Source organism: Rhizoctonia solani, chromosome 10 (assembly GCF_016906535.1).
Source record: "Rhizoctonia solani chromosome 10, complete sequence".
Lineage (NCBI taxonomy): Eukaryota > Fungi > Basidiomycota > Agaricomycetes > Cantharellales > Ceratobasidiaceae > Rhizoctonia > Rhizoctonia solani.
Genome location: NC_057379.1, coordinates 1,341,508 through 1,357,917, shown reverse-complemented (window position 1 = coordinate 1,357,917; position 16,410 = coordinate 1,341,508). Strand labels below are relative to the sequence as shown.

General features: G+C 44.5%; 5 protein-coding genes across 5 annotated transcripts; 1 reads left to right on the top strand and 4 right to left on the bottom strand.

Annotated features, from left to right (window-relative positions):
• Positions 1-767: 767 nt before the first annotated feature.
• On the bottom strand, positions 768-1,870 carry RhiXN_08602 (uncharacterized protein; the record flags this gene model as incomplete). Its single annotated transcript, XM_043328418.1, has 2 exons — positions 768-1,757; positions 1,820-1,870. 2 exons carry the CDS (start codon positions 1,868-1,870, stop codon positions 768-770), a joined length of 1,041 nt encoding a protein of 346 aa, XP_043183803.1.
• A 1,360-nt stretch (positions 1,871-3,230) lies between these two features.
• On the bottom strand, positions 3,231-5,280 carry RhiXN_08601 (pectate lyase; the record flags this gene model as incomplete). Its single annotated transcript, XM_043328417.1, has 18 exons — positions 3,231-3,284; positions 3,348-3,408; positions 3,480-3,556; positions 3,612-3,693; positions 3,741-3,762; positions 3,816-3,856; positions 3,911-3,925; positions 3,980-4,043; positions 4,093-4,106; positions 4,174-4,182; positions 4,233-4,288; positions 4,354-4,386; positions 4,434-4,448; positions 4,554-4,635; positions 4,700-4,788; positions 4,846-4,953; positions 5,006-5,069; positions 5,129-5,280. 18 exons carry the CDS (start codon positions 5,278-5,280, stop codon positions 3,231-3,233), a joined length of 1,038 nt encoding a protein of 345 aa, XP_043183802.1.
• A 1,228-nt stretch (positions 5,281-6,508) lies between these two features.
• On the top strand, positions 6,509-8,141 carry RhiXN_08600 (intradiol ring-cleavage dioxygenase; the record flags this gene model as incomplete). The annotated part of the gene is made up of 7 exons (XM_043328416.1): positions 6,509-6,546; positions 6,604-6,669; positions 6,722-7,088; positions 7,144-7,540; positions 7,595-7,747; positions 7,800-7,917; positions 7,976-8,141. 7 exons carry the CDS (start codon positions 6,509-6,511, stop codon positions 8,139-8,141), a joined length of 1,305 nt encoding a protein of 434 aa, XP_043183801.1.
• A 1,812-nt stretch (positions 8,142-9,953) lies between these two features.
• RhiXN_08599 (Retrovirus-related Pol polyprotein from transposon TNT 1-94) lies at positions 9,954-13,295 on the bottom strand (the record flags this gene model as incomplete). Its single annotated transcript, XM_043328415.1, has 2 exons — positions 9,954-10,537; positions 12,218-13,295. The coding sequence occupies 2 exons, from the start codon at positions 13,293-13,295 to the stop codon at positions 9,954-9,956; spliced, it is 1,662 nt and encodes a 553-aa protein (XP_043183800.1).
• Positions 13,296-14,255: 960 nt separating this feature from the next.
• On the bottom strand, positions 14,256-15,980 carry RhiXN_08598 (integrase core domain protein; the record flags this gene model as incomplete). Its single annotated transcript, XM_043328414.1, has 1 exon — positions 14,256-15,980. One exon carries the CDS (start codon positions 15,978-15,980, stop codon positions 14,256-14,258), a length of 1,725 nt encoding a protein of 574 aa, XP_043183799.1.
• Between the last annotated feature and the right edge of the window lie 430 nt (positions 15,981-16,410).

Sequence of the window (16,410 nt, the reverse complement as noted above, 5' to 3'; positions counted from 1 at the left end):
TGATGACAGCAGAGGTCACAGAATCCAAAGACTGGTGCAATGGCGAACAGTTTTTTCTAGCTTCAAGGGGTGGGATAAAGCACGCCTCCTCCTCAGAGAGCCCAACTAGATAGTAGATAGGGCAATGAAGTTTGAAGATATCCATAGGTAGCGGGTGCTGGTGGTCGAGGACAAGAAACCACGAAAGGTAGTCATGCGCAGGTGACGCAACAGTAATGAAATTTATTACAAGCCTTGGTTTCGTTTCGGTAATTGCTTCCTTGATAAGATATGGTTATGCCCGATTACCTACCCCACACTCGATCAGCCACCGTGGACTTGCACGGCGAGCCTCAAGGGTGCGGAAAATCCGCATCACTTCCAGATCTTACCAAGCACCCGTACCAGAGTTCCAAAATTCACAGCTGGACCGAACACGGAGGCGGACTGGAAACTTGGACTCATGGAAATAGCAGTCGGATTTTGCCAACACTCTGCGCATAATGTGCGACCTTTTTAAGTCCGGGAATCCGCCCTCTGGGTTCCAGACCTAGAATGTTGCTTAGGAGTAAGAAGTATGCGAGATAGCTGCACATGAGCTCTGAAATGAGTTGAGAAATAAAATAGAACTGTCGCTATATATATAAACTGTGACCCTAATACATCATACAGTACGCTAGAAACAATACTTGACTAGGTGTACGGAAACCAACATTGTGCTTATTATCATGACTCCTGTTATGACGCTAGCTATTGAATGTGCGTCCTACCATCCTCAAAATTCCGGACTACTCTCCAATGTGCACTACGCAAGTTTGAGGCAGCCGACATGTAAAATCCCTGAGCTCAACATCCGACATCTGAATTGGCATATTTAACGCGAGCTTCTCAAGCTTCGAGCATGAAGTGAGAGCTTCTGCGATTTCCTGAAGATGTACTGGGTTTGAATGAAGGCAAAACCCGTTTATAGAAATTCCCCGGATCGTGTTGCAGAACCGAGCTAATGCGGCGCATAACTCGCGAAGGCCCGAATCTGTCCCCGATAAAGCAATGGCAACCTTACTTAGAGGCGCAGTTCCGGGTATAATGGTAAGCAGTGTGGAGGCAATCCGAGTTGAACAATCGGGCAGCGAAAGCTGAGCGAGAGCAGAGAAAGAGGATGACGGGAGTTCTGACCATTCTCCTTCGTATACATCTGACTCCCAGCTTCCGGTGAATTCCAAAGAATCTAAGTGAGGAAGGCAGGAAAAATTGAACAGGGCATCTGCAGAGGCGCAGGTCGACGGGACAGATAAGCATCTAAGCGACCGAGGGAGGCAAAGAGATTGTATCGGGAGGTATAAATATGGGTCCGTTTCCCTATGCGCTAGACCATCTTCGGCTTCGTGCTGCCCTGAGATAGAAGAAGGTGTTTGACGGTAGGAAATACTGAGACGCTTAAGGTTGGGAAGGTTACTCTCTACCCCTTCCAGAAGCTCGTGCATATAGTCGGTAGCAGACTGGTGAATAACTATGTGGAGAGAGCGCAGAGAAGGTGTCAACAGAGGGAGTATCCCGAGAACTTCAGCATCACTGCGACATTCTGTGTTCAGAGATAAGAGCCGAGGGAATAAAGAGGTATCTAGCTCGCAGAGGTCAAGAAGAAGCCTAGGTATATCAGGGTTATAGCCCTCAAAAAGTGACTTGGATGTTGAGAAAGATGCATCAAGGTGTCGGATAGTCCGATTCAATTTGGAAAGTCTTTGCCGATCCATCTGGTATAATGGCACTCCACGGACCTTATAGACTTAAGGTTTAGTCAAAAAGTACTAAGGTTAGTTATACGGACGTTTGTACGTACGTACTGGTCGTCTGCGTCGGTAAACAGAAATGGGAATAAAAGGTGTAGCATTGGGGTCAATGAAGGGAGGATGCTCCAGAGCACATCGGACCACTGGTTCCAGAGTCGACAAACCCGTAGTGCCCGAGCAAGATCCGATTGTTCCAAGTGCCCAAAGATTGCAGGAAGGACGTCGACAGACTGTAATGCCAAGTGCCTATGGAACACCATGTTTTAGGAATAAACATTTTCTTGAATTAACTCTACTTGCATTCTGTATTCTAAATAAATAAACTCTAATATAGGGGTGGTGGGGCGTGTGGAGCAAAGGCTGATTGTCAGGCATGGTTTTATATATTAATATCCCACGTTGCGAAGGAAAGGAAAAGGCTGGTCGCATCGTGGCAACAGTCAAGAGGCCGATAATTGTTGGCAATTATCTCGCAGGCGCGGTTCCGCCGCATTTCGCCCCTGATGCGGTGCGAACTCCGAAGAAATGTGTTTACTCCTGAGAGCGCCCGGGGAGCGCTTAACTCAAGCAGCCAATCTTATCCACTTGATGTCAAGTAACGGTGGGGTTGTTTCGCGGCCCCACTCACAATGCTTACACAATAGTGATCGCGTATGATGCGCAGGATTTCTTTTAATAATTCATAATATATAAGGTCGCATATAAAGAGCATATACGTCACGTTAGGGTTAGGCCTTGAGTGGTTAGAAAGAAATGAGAACATGGCCCCATCAGACAGTTGTCCACAACTCCCGACCTAGAAGGCCAGAACGTCATCGAATACAGCGTGAGCCGTATATGGTCTCGGTTCGAGTTGGAACATCCTCTCATCGACTGAGGTTGTAGAAGTGGCAATTGTGAAATTGCAAGACTCGGTTAGAAACTATAAATAGATCCTAGCTGAGTATGTTCTGAGGAAACTTGGAGGTGCAGGGAGAGACCTTATTTATACTACTTTCAGACGGCCCATGCGCTTCAGTAGCTGAAAACTTCCGCTCAAAAGTTTTGTGGGTGGAAGATGGAACATAGTTGAAGATGGACATTACATTATTGCAAATACCCCGCATTCTCCGCAATTTCACTATTTCAAACATGTGACCCTCAGAATCCTGCAGATCATTTGCCGTCCAATTGTGCCACGCTTTGAACCGGTCCGAGTGGAGTAGCGAATCGAAAAGGGTTAAAAGTTTTGCGGATAGTCCAACCGCAATGTGTCAAGAATGAGCGCCAATCTGGCCTGTGGGATTTCTGAAGAACCCGAGTGGCACAGGTTGATTCAGAATCAACCAAGGAACATGTTCGTGGAAACGATGCTACTGGTATAAATTATGGCAGAGTATCACATGTTTAGCTACGCGATAGGGAATACCCAGAGAATAACGATCAATCACGGTGGACTGGATCCACAAACTGCACCTAAAACTAATTCACAACGCCCGTTCCTGCGTTACTTTGAACATAAGATGCAGGGCGTAACTGCAGACTAGGATCGCATATGGGTTGTCAGTTATGACCTCAGGGTGATTCGTATAGACTCACGCTGGTAAATGATCCAATAATACTCGTATCTTCGGCATTAGCAAGTTCGCCAGAACTTAACCTATAGAGGAATTGAAATGGTATCAAGTTGAGATGTTGGTTTGTTAAAAGACAGGAGGACAAGATACTCACATAATGTTAGCTACACAGCTCCTTCCAAGAGCACTCGTGCATTGGGCGCTTGTGGTTGTATCGATCGGGGCAAACACCTAGAGCAAGAAGTAATGGTTGTGAGACAGATAAACTTGGATGGGCCTGTCTTACAGTATTGAAGTAGTTGCCTTCCACAATAGCCTTGGAACCGGGGCCAGCATCTAGCGCGTGATCTGTAATATCGACGAAATAGCTGCAGAACGTTAGTGCTGAGATTAATGAACAGTCAAGTTTATTCACTTGTTGTAAATATGGACCGTTTCTGTTGAATCGGAAAATTAGAGGGTAAACATAAGACGTAGTGGGCAAGCTTACGCGAGTACGAAGAAACACCGCCAAGCTTAGGTCCCCGTCCACTAATAAAGGTATATTGACTTAGCTATTTCAGAATAAAATGATGACTTATTTACGATGTTTGATACAGGCTAAGGTATATGTGGTCAGAGCCGAGTTAAAGGAGCTGGGATGCATTAACTTACTAATTACGAGCAAACGTGATCGTATCGCTTGCTCCGGTGAAATACAATGTCCAGTAATGGTGGCCTATAGATCGATTATTACGAGTAGAACAGACATGAGGAGCAAAACTAACCGTCACACAATGGCCTTTTTAGTTAATGAGGTACCACAAGTGAGTTGAGAACTGCTATAGTAAGGATGGTACTTTACTCACGAATAATCGCTATATGAAAGGGTTAATATGACAACATATGGGCCTCATGTACTACTTACCCGTTTCCATCAAATACATTATCAGAAATTGTGACGCCTTCCGCAGCCCCATAGCCCTATTCATATTAGAACGAGGACCAGAATGAGGACCAAGTCGTCGGACGTCCATTTCGTCACTTACAGTTACAAGAAATTGTCGGCCAACGTCTTTGAACTGAAAGGGGATCAGAAGCTATTGTACTAAGATCTGTAAACACTTACGTAGTTGTGGTCAATCTATGGCAATGTTTAGTCAAATTGGTAAATTGTGATTAAGAGATCGTAGGTACTTGCCCAGATATTCTTCCCGCCATCAATGGCGATAGCATCACCACCCCATACGTACTCGGCATTAATGTCGGAAAATCTGACGTTCTGAATGATAATGTTGCTACTACCGGCGATACGTAGACCCTTTCCTTTGCTATTACGACAAATGGAGGTAATCAACTTATCCGTATTGGTTTGCTTATCTTAGATACACTCACATCCACCCCGCGGTCCCTTTTCCGAGTAGCGTTTTGTTAGACCCAACAGAAATGCCGCTAATACCGGCTTTATTATAGGTCACGGTAGTCTGCCATAACCGGGAGCTTGTTAACAATAATAAGGAGCAAATAGGTAGTATACGTACAGTCGCAGCATTCGGCTGATCATTATCGCACCAGCTATTCAAATTGATCGCAATTTGTGCACCTGGAGTACAAGTCCATGGGATACATCCATCTCCGGTCACAGTTCCCTAATATAGTTATGTGTGAGACAAGTCATTAGGTAGATTAAAAAAAGAGTACCTCGGTACTAGTAAAGTCAAAGGTTTTGTCGATCACAATAACCCGGGCGGTATCATCTCCGAGCCTGATTGGATGGTAGAATCTAAGTATCAAAACGAAATAGAAATATAGTTCTGCTCTTACCAGCTAATTAGTTCATCTGTCGAAGATGGAACAGCCGCGGTGGAGCCCTCACCTCCAGTAGTCCCAGCGCCATATCCGAACGGGGTTCCAATGGCAAGCACACCTCGAGAAGTGGCCAGCAGAGCAACAAATAACTTCAAATTCAGGGACATGGTGAACAGATGGACACTCGAGAATTATGAAGGGTTAAGTAAAGTTGACGACTTAAGAGATTGATTTAGGTTAAGCAGTGCGTCAAACCTATCAGCTTATATAGACAATAATCCACTTCGCGACTGGCTGCTCCGTCGGGAGGCACTAGGCATGATATGAGTCCGCAGCTACAACGGTCTTCGCAGGAACGAAGCAAGCAATCTAGCTTGAGAATATAAATTAACTTGCAAGAATCGAAGTAGAAGCAGTGGCTATTTCGGCTATGGACAAGCCTTTAGCTTAGATATCCTCGCAATAACCTACATCGCGATATTCGATCAGAATTGAAATAGGAGGTTTATACTCGGCTTCATACCTGTAAATTGTCTATAAACCTCCGAAGTGACCATGTTGGCCAAGCTGCCAGACCCGACTCAGAACCATCCAATACTGGTCCAATCAAGTTTTACACTGATACCCTCGAAGCGCTCTTCCCAATTTCCAGAACCTGCCACATACGAGCTACCAGCAACTCTAATTCATCATATACGTGAATTAAGGTGCGTTTGTTGACGTGTCCAGTGCGACCACCTTTTCGGTCAAGAACTGCCGAAAGAGAATATCACACGAGAGATTTAGTTCTGGCCTACTGAATGGCGTAGAAAGTCTGGCCTTGGTCCGAGGTCTGTACCTGCATTTTCGGCACTCGGGCTTTCGAGAGTTCGGAATCTTCAGATCGGCAAACAAGGAGATGGAAGGAGCCGATCGTCATGTGACACGGCAATTTGCTAAGCAGCCGATAATACAGTAGTTTGCTCTTCGCGAATTCGACTTCCGGCAAAGTCCATCATTGTTTTCAAACGGACGATAGGCGACGCAGCACAAACTAATTAGGATCAGCTCAAAATGTCGCACCCTGGATTGGGTGGGTATCACCAAGTTGGATTGGATATGAAGTAAAAGCTCTCACTCTGGTGTAGTCAAAATCCTTGTTAATATACGTAAATTCCATGCATTCATCAATTTGCGCAGGTGCGACGTGATTTTTTTGCCATGGTATCTCCGGGTCCAATATCACTAGTAGCCATTTAATTTTAGATACTGCGTGAGTGTTTCCGCAGTGCGCCAAGGAATGATAGAATATTGAAATTACCCGTCGCAAGCAGAACCGATGTTGAACTTGGCGTAATCTGTTGAAATATCGCCCTCAAGCAGTGTGATCAGAGCCTCTCCGCAGTTGGTTCGCGCATGCTATTTGGCCTAGCCAATGGGAAACATCCTAACGGGTTTGCCTTAAATATAGCTCTCTTCATGCTCGTCAAGGTAAGAACAACTCACACTAGCTCACACAATGGTTCAGCTTTTCACCGTTATCGCAGCCGTCTCTTATGCGACGACCGCCGTTTTGGGTGCGCATACTTATTAATAAGCCTTTAACAACACACTAACGATAAATTATAGCTCATGCACCATCAATCCATCTCATACCGCATTGCTCAAACGTCGTGAGGAGAACCTCAGCCTTCAGCGTCGTCTTGCTGAGAAATGTGGACCTGAGCTTGCTCGTCGTCGTGCCGAGCGTCTCGCCCGTCGCGCTGCTCGTGCAGGTGTTGCCCTCGAAGAGCTTCACAAACGAACCGACCTTGCACCTCGGCAGTCGACGAACAACTCGACCGAGGGTACGTGCATCTTGACGCCCGAGGTCACCCAAGGCCCGTACCATATCCTTGGAGAGATGGTTAGACAGAATATTACGGATGGTCAAGCGGGCCTTCCTCTCACCGTCGAAGTCGATTTCATTGATGTCGAGACCTGCCAGGCCGTCCCGGTACGTCTATTGTCCGTGATTTAAATAGTTAGAAGCTTATTCCTAGATTTTATAGAATCTATGGGTTGACGCCTGGCATTGTAACTCCACTGGGTACTATTCGGGCTATGTCTCCATGACTGGAGCCGAGCTTAGCAGTGGAGGAGGATTTGGCGGCGGAAACGGCAGCGCCCCTCCAGATATGACCATGAGTGGCTCGGCATTACCTACCGGTACGGCTCCTGCTGGCGACGGGACCTCGGCAACTACAACTGCCGCAGGTTCGACCTCCACCAAGAATGCCTACTCGGGTGCAGACTCGACTGCTGCTGCCTCGATGCTCAACACTGTTCCAACAGACCAGGAAATATTCTTGCGCGGTGCTTGGCAGGCGGATTCAGACGGTCACTGGACTATGCATTCCATTTTCCCTGGCTGGTACTCTGGTCGTTCGATCCATTTCCATGTCAAAGGTGAGTTGTTGGCAAGAGGATGAACTTGGCATGGCTTAACATATATGCATATAGTCTACGAAAACGGCTCCATGGCTGAGAACGGCACGTTCATTGCCGGCAGAGCAATGCACACCGGTCAATTTTTCTTTAACGAGTCGATCACACAGGAGGTTGCTGCTCTTGCACCATACAACACTAATACTGTCACCCGTTTGACAAATGATGGTGAGCAAGGCGAATCGTGAACTTGAATTCGTATGCTGACTCGAAGGCTCAGAGGATCAATGGTATGCTTATGAGAATGCTGTCGGTTACGACGCAACAATGGATGTCGTCTACGCCGGCTCGAGCATTTCAGATGGTTTGATCGGGTCTATCATCGTTGGCCTCAATACGTAAGTAGCTCACTTTCCTGCCTTCCGAACCCAATCTTTATCACCTTTACTTTCGCAGGTCTTATACGAGTATTGAACTCTCAACACAATGGTGGGCCGGAAACAGTTCAGACTCGAGCTCCAGCAGTTCTACCACTACTACTACCAACTCTGCCAGCGGATACGAAAGCCCGATGCTTGTGGCTGGTCTATCTTTCTTCTCTCTTTTTGCGGGACTTTTCTAAAATGCCCGAGCTCGTTGTTCCGAGGCCTTTGATTTACAAATATATATTCTGCACTGTAATTTCTGCTACAAATATACTGTGGTTGCAACGCTTCGAATTGATATTGGGCTAATCAGATATACGTATTGTTGTATCGAAGAAAATATAATACAATCTTGGATACGTACACGAGGGCTCCTCGGATTGAACGCCGGAGCTATTCTCCCCGCCCATATCATCATCTAGAAGTGCGACAGGCGGCTAATCTTCTCGACATTCTGATTAAATTTGCATTGTCACAACTGTTGAACACCATCTCTTTTACCGCTTTCCTCCGCTCGTGTGTATTTGATTGTCTCCACTCGAAATATTATTCATTCTAGCCGTCTCGTACCATAGTTTAGGTTTCTTAGTTGTGGACATGTGAGCCACAGCGTATGAAGGCATTACATGCGATACTTGACCGAGGCCCAGGGGCCGTACTGAGCGCGAGGGTTCGGTCTGTACTCGCCCTTCTCAGCACTGGTACCCGCCTACCATCCCTAATCTCTGCCGTATGTTAGCGCTGTTTAATATCATCGGTTTCTGTTATTTATTCGTTTTGTCACGGATTTATTGTGCGGTTCTCTGCCGCTCCGAGCCTTCGATCTGGACAGTTGCAGTCTTGGGTAGCCCAGCCAACACCCCCGGCCGCCTGCGAGTAGCCACAGGCTCTCCCACTTCTACTGCGTATAGAGCCCATATAGTATACATATATGCGCGGCGGATCGTAGCACAGGTCAGGTCTTGGATCTTCGGCTACATTTTAAGCCCGAACGAATCGTTTACCCGCAAATAACTATCCTGTACTGCTGTTCGAGTGACTTGTGTAACCCCTAATTAGGCACCTATGTGGCCAAGGGCTAATAAAATATCGAGAAACGGGAGGTTGAATTGGGGAAAGTCGGTTCTTAGAAGGGAATCCATGAATTTTCAATTACAATGAGTGCTCGTTTGTATGAGCTTTGACTCAAGGTTCGTTGAAGTCCAAAACATCCAACCAAGGCTTAGACCGACAAACGTTTTCCCATAGTTTTGACATGCGCTTATGAGTCATATTCAAAGAGAAGGGCAGCCCGGCCAACACCCCGGCATTTGATCCATGTACGAATCTTCCATCCGAGGTTATAATCAACGTACGTTTTTTTCACATGCAGTCGCATACACCGCCCAAGTTTCAAGTGATCGTTGAGCCGATTAACTGATTCATATAGGTTCTGAATCAGCTCTTCGCTGGGTTGGTTTCTTGGACGATGGTCAGTTTCGGAAGACCGTAGTTGGATAACTAAAGTAGTGCACCGCATATTCGTACCAAAAAGCTGTACCTACTAGCCAAGAACTGTCATCAGCTCGATTAATTCGCCCATTAATCTCGCTCATGATTTGATTTTCATATGAAGCAGCATCGATGTGCCCAGTGCCTCTGTAGAAAGAATATGTTTGTAAATAGAACTATATCAATACAAAACGATAGTAAAGACAGTAGTGTGAATAGAGAAAGAGAGGATGAGGTACTATACGGTCGAGTGCACCCGTATTTATACCTTTACATTATAGTCGAGTCATCTAGTATATGACTAGGTATCGTCGCTTGACTCAATTACATGCATGTTCCAGTACATTCCAGATCCTTCTTGTATTTACTACTATATACATGATATTTCTACACTCCCCCTTAATCAGGCAAGCGAGGATACATGTAAAGAGAAAATATTACATTCGTTCAGTCACATTCAATCTCATTCAGGTTTCAGTCTTTCAGTTATACAGCTAATTCTTCATCAATCAGTTTCACTAATCCGCTTCTTCCTCTTTGGGTCCTTCAAATACCTGTTTGCCCATAATCGCGTTTGTCAGGTAATTAAATTGCGGTGCTGGTAGGGCTTTAGTAAGCGCATCAGCTAGGTTCTCGTTCAATGGCACATACAGCATAGAGATCATACGCTTCTCGATAGTATTGCGCATGAAGTGATGGCAAATGTCGATGTGCTTTGAACAACCGTGGAACTGCAACTCAACGGATAACGTTAGGGCGGCAAGGTTGTCTGAAAGTATGAGTGTGGGAGCGTCAGCTGGGTAATATAGTTCCTGGAAAAATTGACGGAACCAAATTGCCTGAGTACATGCATGTGATAATGCCATGTACTCTGCTTCCATGGTCAATAATGCAACCATTGGTTGCTTCTTAGCGGACCAAGAAATGGCGGCTCCGCCCAATAAGTATACATTGCCGGAAATAGACTTACGGTCAAGTAAGTTACTTCCCCAATTGGCATCAGAGTAGCCAACTTCTCCAAATCCAACTTCAGTCTCCAATTGCTTATACAATAGCCCAAGGAATGATGTTCCTTTAAGGTAATGTATAACTTGTTTGATTGCTGTCACGTGAGCGGGACCATAGCATGTTGTGTATTGAGCTAAATGAGTGACCGCATAAGCAATATTGGGCCGTGTACATAGTGCAGCGTATAGCAGCTTACCAACAAATATGCTGTATGTCATGACCCAAGAGGCATGGACACAGATACCCTAATATTCTATTATCATTTTATCTAAATTTTACAAATTATATGGACCAGGGGGATGTTCCCAACATGACCACAGGCCATGCAGGACTCCCCTGGCAGAGCAATCAACATGGAATGTGAATGGTCCCTTTGTTTAGCCTGTTAGCTTTGTCCTCTGGTTACTTAGTTACCATATGTCCTTAGTTGCATTGTTCTATTGTTCTCTTAGCTACCCATACCTTTGTAGTATGTCTTCTATTGTTCTCTTAGTTACCCATACCTTTGTAGTATGTCTTCCATTGTTCCCCTTTGTACTTTACAGTTCCCTTGTTCTGTATGATGTATATAATGAAGGGAGAGTTCTGGCATTCAGACCAGAACTTGACCTCCTGTCAATCTACTGACTACCCTCCCCACTCTCCTGCTCTACTCTAAGGGGTCTTGTGCCATATTTGGCAAGTAATCTCTCTATCTAAAGTGTTGGTTGCAGTCTTCTGCTTATCCCCAAAGCCAGCACTGCCTCTTTAGGCATTTATCCCATTCTTCATTAGTCAGACTCTGACACTGTATGGGAATTTTGGCTTAATTCCATCATATCATGTAAGTTGCACATTCGGACTCATTGGAGTATTGGCTGGGTATGCATCTTTAAGGCCTGCAATATCAACAATTGAGTCAATATATGCCTTTTGATTTAGCACAAGCATACCTTGTTATCTATACCATTTGAAATTTATACCTAAAAAATGCCGTATGGGTCCAAGGTTGCGCATCTCAAATTTGCAAAGTAATTTGGATACTACAAAGTTGGTGTTGTTGGGGGTTGTAATAATGATTGAGTCATTGACATGGATGGCAACAATTGATACGTAGAGTGTCCTAGACGTCTGTAAGGACGTCAAGGGGGTGGGCGCTTGCGGCCGGATGTATCTAAGTGAAACTGCTTAAGGCGGTGAGCAAGCTACCTACAACAACAACCAGCTATAGTACGGTGACCAAGGCCATAAGGGCAATGGCGGACTAGGTAAATACAGCAAAGAAGCCGCTTAAGGCGGTGTGGATGGTGCAAACTAAGTAGTTACTGGGCTTAGGGCCCTTGTACAATTGGTTGATGCAACAAGAGGTAATTGACCTGGGTGTTACCATGGTTGGTGTGCCTCCTTATATATTCTAAGTATCAGCTAATTACAAATACAGTAAATCAAATATGTAATCCAATAAGAACCCCGCTCCGCAGTTGGCCTTACTCATGCATACGTGTCACTGACGTGTCATGATGACGTCATAGGTGGAGGTGGCTACATGTGCTGAATAAGCGCAGGGAGGGACATGGCTTGGCGCTTATTGTATAATATAAGCGCCAATGTCATGTGATTGAAAAGGTTGTCTGTTCAACTTTGTTTAACTTTGAGAAAATTGGAATAAATTCCGTGGTATTGATTGTGTCTACAACATAGAGTTTGCCGGATATATCCATGATCCAATGGTACACACAGGCGTCTGTTAAGCAAGGTGAATAGCCAAGTGACTTCATTTTGGAATCAAACATACAATTCCACATGCGTCCGGCTTGTTTAAGGCTGTATAGTGATTGGCGTAGGCGCAGAATGTTGCTGGATCTGTCATCAAAGTATGGTATTTGATGCATGTAAAGCTCTTCTTTGACGTTGGCATGTAAGTACGCCAATGTAACGTCAAGCTGTTGGATGTCCCAATCATTTTGATTGGCAAGTGATGTGAGTGTACGGATAGAATCTAAACATACCACTGGAGCAAACATTTGGCCATAGTCAATACCTGGCTGTTGGCTGTAACCTTGCACAACTAGTTGCGCCTTGTATTGGATGGGTTGGCCCTCCTTGTTTTGTTTGATTGTGAGTACCCATTGGCATCCCATTGCCTTCCTGCCTGGTGGGAGCGTTGAGGTGTTGTACGTTCCCTGTTTCTCCAAGGTTGCAATCTCCTGTTCCATTGCTGCCTTCCATTTGTCTGCGTCTGGTCCCAATAATGCCTCCTCAGTGGTTGGGTTATTGCTGGTCACTGGAAGGTTGGCGGCAAAAACCCAGTGCGGGTTGTTGTTTGTGAAGGTCTCCAGGATCAATTCTGTTGGCAGTGGGAAGTGTTCTGAGGTAAGTTTGAGTTCACCAAATTGTCCAGCCAACTCACTGGTTGGGGTGAAGGCCAGGATCTGTGGTTCCTCCTGTGCGGCCAGTTCAGAGGCAAGTTTGGTTGGGATAGTTGGGGCAGATATAATAGACAAGGTGTTGGAGACAAGCAAGGGGATGTGGGAACAAAATGAGGTGATATTGGTGACTGAATTGTGTTGATTTGCGCTTGTTCCAAGGATGTATGCATTGGAGTAATTGCTTCCTGAGTCATTGCAGTATTTGTCAAGTTCTGTAACATAGTTAGTGAATGCACCAGGGATGTTTGGGCTAGACAAACTGGTGGGAGCGGCAGCAGTGTCTTTGACGGTGATCTTGACACCTCCATAGTTGGTGTCCAATGTGAGCTTGGGCTTGTTGGGGTTTTGGCAACAGGTTTGGATGCCAGAGGACTTGAGGGAGGGGTTTGCATTGATCTTGCAAGCAGATTCAGCAGTATCAAGACAAGTCCCAGAGTGGGGCATAGTAAGCTTAGAACAAGTAGAGCTGGGTTTAGGAACAGCAGCATGAGTAGTGAGTTTAGGCTCAGTAGATTGGCTTGGTGAGTTTGATGCTTTCTGTTTGTTCTTTCCTTTGCTTTTTATATCTTTCAGCTCACTAGTATGTTTTGTTTCTGACTTGATTTGTTCACTGACTCAATTTGCTCCCCCTGTTCTAGCATTTTTGTTGCATTGTTCCGCAGTGCTGTTGGTGCAAGTCATTCTCTCCCCCTCAGCAGGTGGAACAACTGATTCCCCCCAATCCGTGTTGTGTATGTTATTGACCTGTGTATGGGTTCTTGGGAACAATATATTGCGTGAGTGCAATATACAGTTTGCTCCTGTTTTGTAATAATGCCAGCTTTTGCCTTGAATGTCTGATATGCCAGTAAATAGAGCCGTGAACATCTTTGATTCTAACTTAGAGCGGCTCTCCCCTTGATCCAGTACATAGCATTTTGTTCCCCATGGTTGCAGTACACTTATGTTGGGTCTCTTACCCCAAAACGCTTTGAACAGCGTTTTCCAGAACTTTCCTTGCACTTGCGTTGGTACTTGATTTTTCAGGTAACAGGCATATGCAATTGCTTTGTTCCAAAGGAACTTTGGTGTGCCCAATTCAAGTAGCATTGCACATGCTTTGTCTGCTAATGTGCAATTTAACCTTTCAGCAATGCCATTTTGTTGCGCTGAGTATGGGGCTGTGGTTTCTAAAATTGTACCTTTCAGGTTAGTGTGCTCAATCCAATCTTTATTTACAAATTTGCAACCGTTGTCAAAGCGTACTTGCTTTATCTTTTTATCTTTCTGTGTATTTATCATTGCTTCAAATGCTTTATACTTGTTCAGAGTTTCATCCTTATGTTTGAGAAATCCTAAGCAGGTAAATCTAGTTGCAATGTCAGTAAATGATACATAATATCTGTATTGCCCTATAGATGTAGTTCAAGCGGGTCCCCATACATTGGTAACAATTAATTTGCCAATTTTGGACACTTTGGTTTGCAATTCTTTTGGAAACAGTTGGGTGTGTGCCTTTGACTGCATACATACGTTGCATTCAAAGTTGAGTCCAATATTGTCTTCTATTACCTCCATTCCGCTAATTGCTTTGTTGAATTTTAGTTGTTGGAGTGCTTGCGGGCCAATGCGCCCAAGTACCTTGTGCCATTCAAACCATGTGCGTCTGGTTTGTTTGGTCAGTACTATTTCAGTAAGTTTATTGTTCTCAAGCTTCTGATTGCAATTATTTACAGGTTTCACGCTGATCTTCCAAAGGTTTCCTTGTTTGCAATTTTTCAACTTTGATCCAATAATGATTGGTCTATTGTTTTTATCTAGTATTTGCAATTCATTCTGATCCATCAGAATTCTAGTGCCTTTATCAGTTACTAATGATAAGCTGATTAGGTTTGCAGGCAAACTTGGCATGTGAGCTACATTGGTAAGCTTAATCTTTGTGTATTTGTTCTTCTCTGTACTATTTAAGCACAATAGCTCTACAGTGCTGCGGCCCATTATTGGCTCTTTGCCAGTGACTCCGGCAACGTAGCTGGATGACTTGGTATAATTGGAGAATGCATTCCAATCAATTGCTATGTGAGTAGTAGTGCCGCTATCCGCTATCCAGGTGTCAGGGGTCTTGCCTATCAGGCTTATTTTGTCCTCAAGAGTCAAGAACACATATTCTTTATGTTTGGAGTTATTAGCTATGGCTATATGCGTGCAGGCATTGCCATTCCTAGCTTTTCCTGGTGTGTTGAATCTTCTGTTTGGTTGACCGCCTTTATTTGAATGGTTGGGCTTGAATGCGCCTCCACCTGGACTTTGGCATTTGGCTGCCCAGTGTCCAATCTTTCTGCAGTTATTGCATTTTGATTTAGACTTATCTGGGCCTTTATTACTCATATTGGTACATACAAATTTATTGAAGCTTGGTTTATTTGTAGCAAAGAAAGTCTTACCGTCAGGTTGTTGGGTATTTCTTTGGTGTGCTTTGGCCATAATACGTGAGCGTAGGTCACTCACTTGATTGGCTAATTTATTCTTGTCTTCAGTGTTGAATTCAAAGCTTACAGACTGGGTGAACATGTCCCATGAGTCAGGTAGGCTTGCTACTAACGTGGTTATCCAATTGGCTTCAGTGCACAAGTTTGGTGCAATGTCATTGATTTGTTGGAACCATCTACGCATATGTTGTATGTGTTCCTCAATGTCTTTGCTGTCCAACATCCTGTGGCTGAAGAACTTTCTTTGTAAGTCAATTAGTCCAACAGTACCCTTAACTTGAAATGTTGCTGCCAAGAGATTCCAAGCGTCGGCGGAGTACTTACATGATTGTATGTGTGTAAGTACGTTCCCTTTGACTCTTGGTCTAATATTTGACAGTGCTTTACGATTGGCTTTGATCCATTCCGTGTATGCGGAGTCATCATTGCCTACTTCAAGGTTGGGTAAGTTGTTTCCATTGTCATCTTTGCAACCAGTAACCCTGATTTTTATCTTAGGTTTGGGTCTTTCATTTGTGCCGTCTACATAGCTATACAGATTGAGATTGGTAAGTATATCTTCCATCTGTATACGCCATGTGTTGTAATTCTCAGTTCCCTGGAGGGATGGGATTCGGTGCAATCCGCTTGCACCAGTAATGGTTGGTGTTTTCTCAGCCATTTCTTATTGTGTTTGAGTATACTCGGGTAAGTGGTTTATATATTCTATTTACGGTTGGTTATAAGCGTTCAATCGGGGCTCATAACCTGTAGAAAGAATATGTTTGTAAATAGAACTATATCAATACAAAACAATAGTAAAGACAGTAGTGTGAATAGAGAAAGAGAGGATGAGGTACTATACGGTCGAGTGCACCCGTATTTATACCTTTACATTATAGTCGAGTCATCTAGTATATGACTAGGTATCGTCGCTTGACTCGATTACATGCATGTTCCAGTACATTCCAGATCCTTCTTGTATTTACTACTATATACATGATATTTCTACAGCCTCCCCACCAAGACGAATCTGATTGCTGTGGCGCCACACGTGGATATATGCAATTTTGGAGCTATCTCCGACGACAATCTCCTTGAATACATTGTTC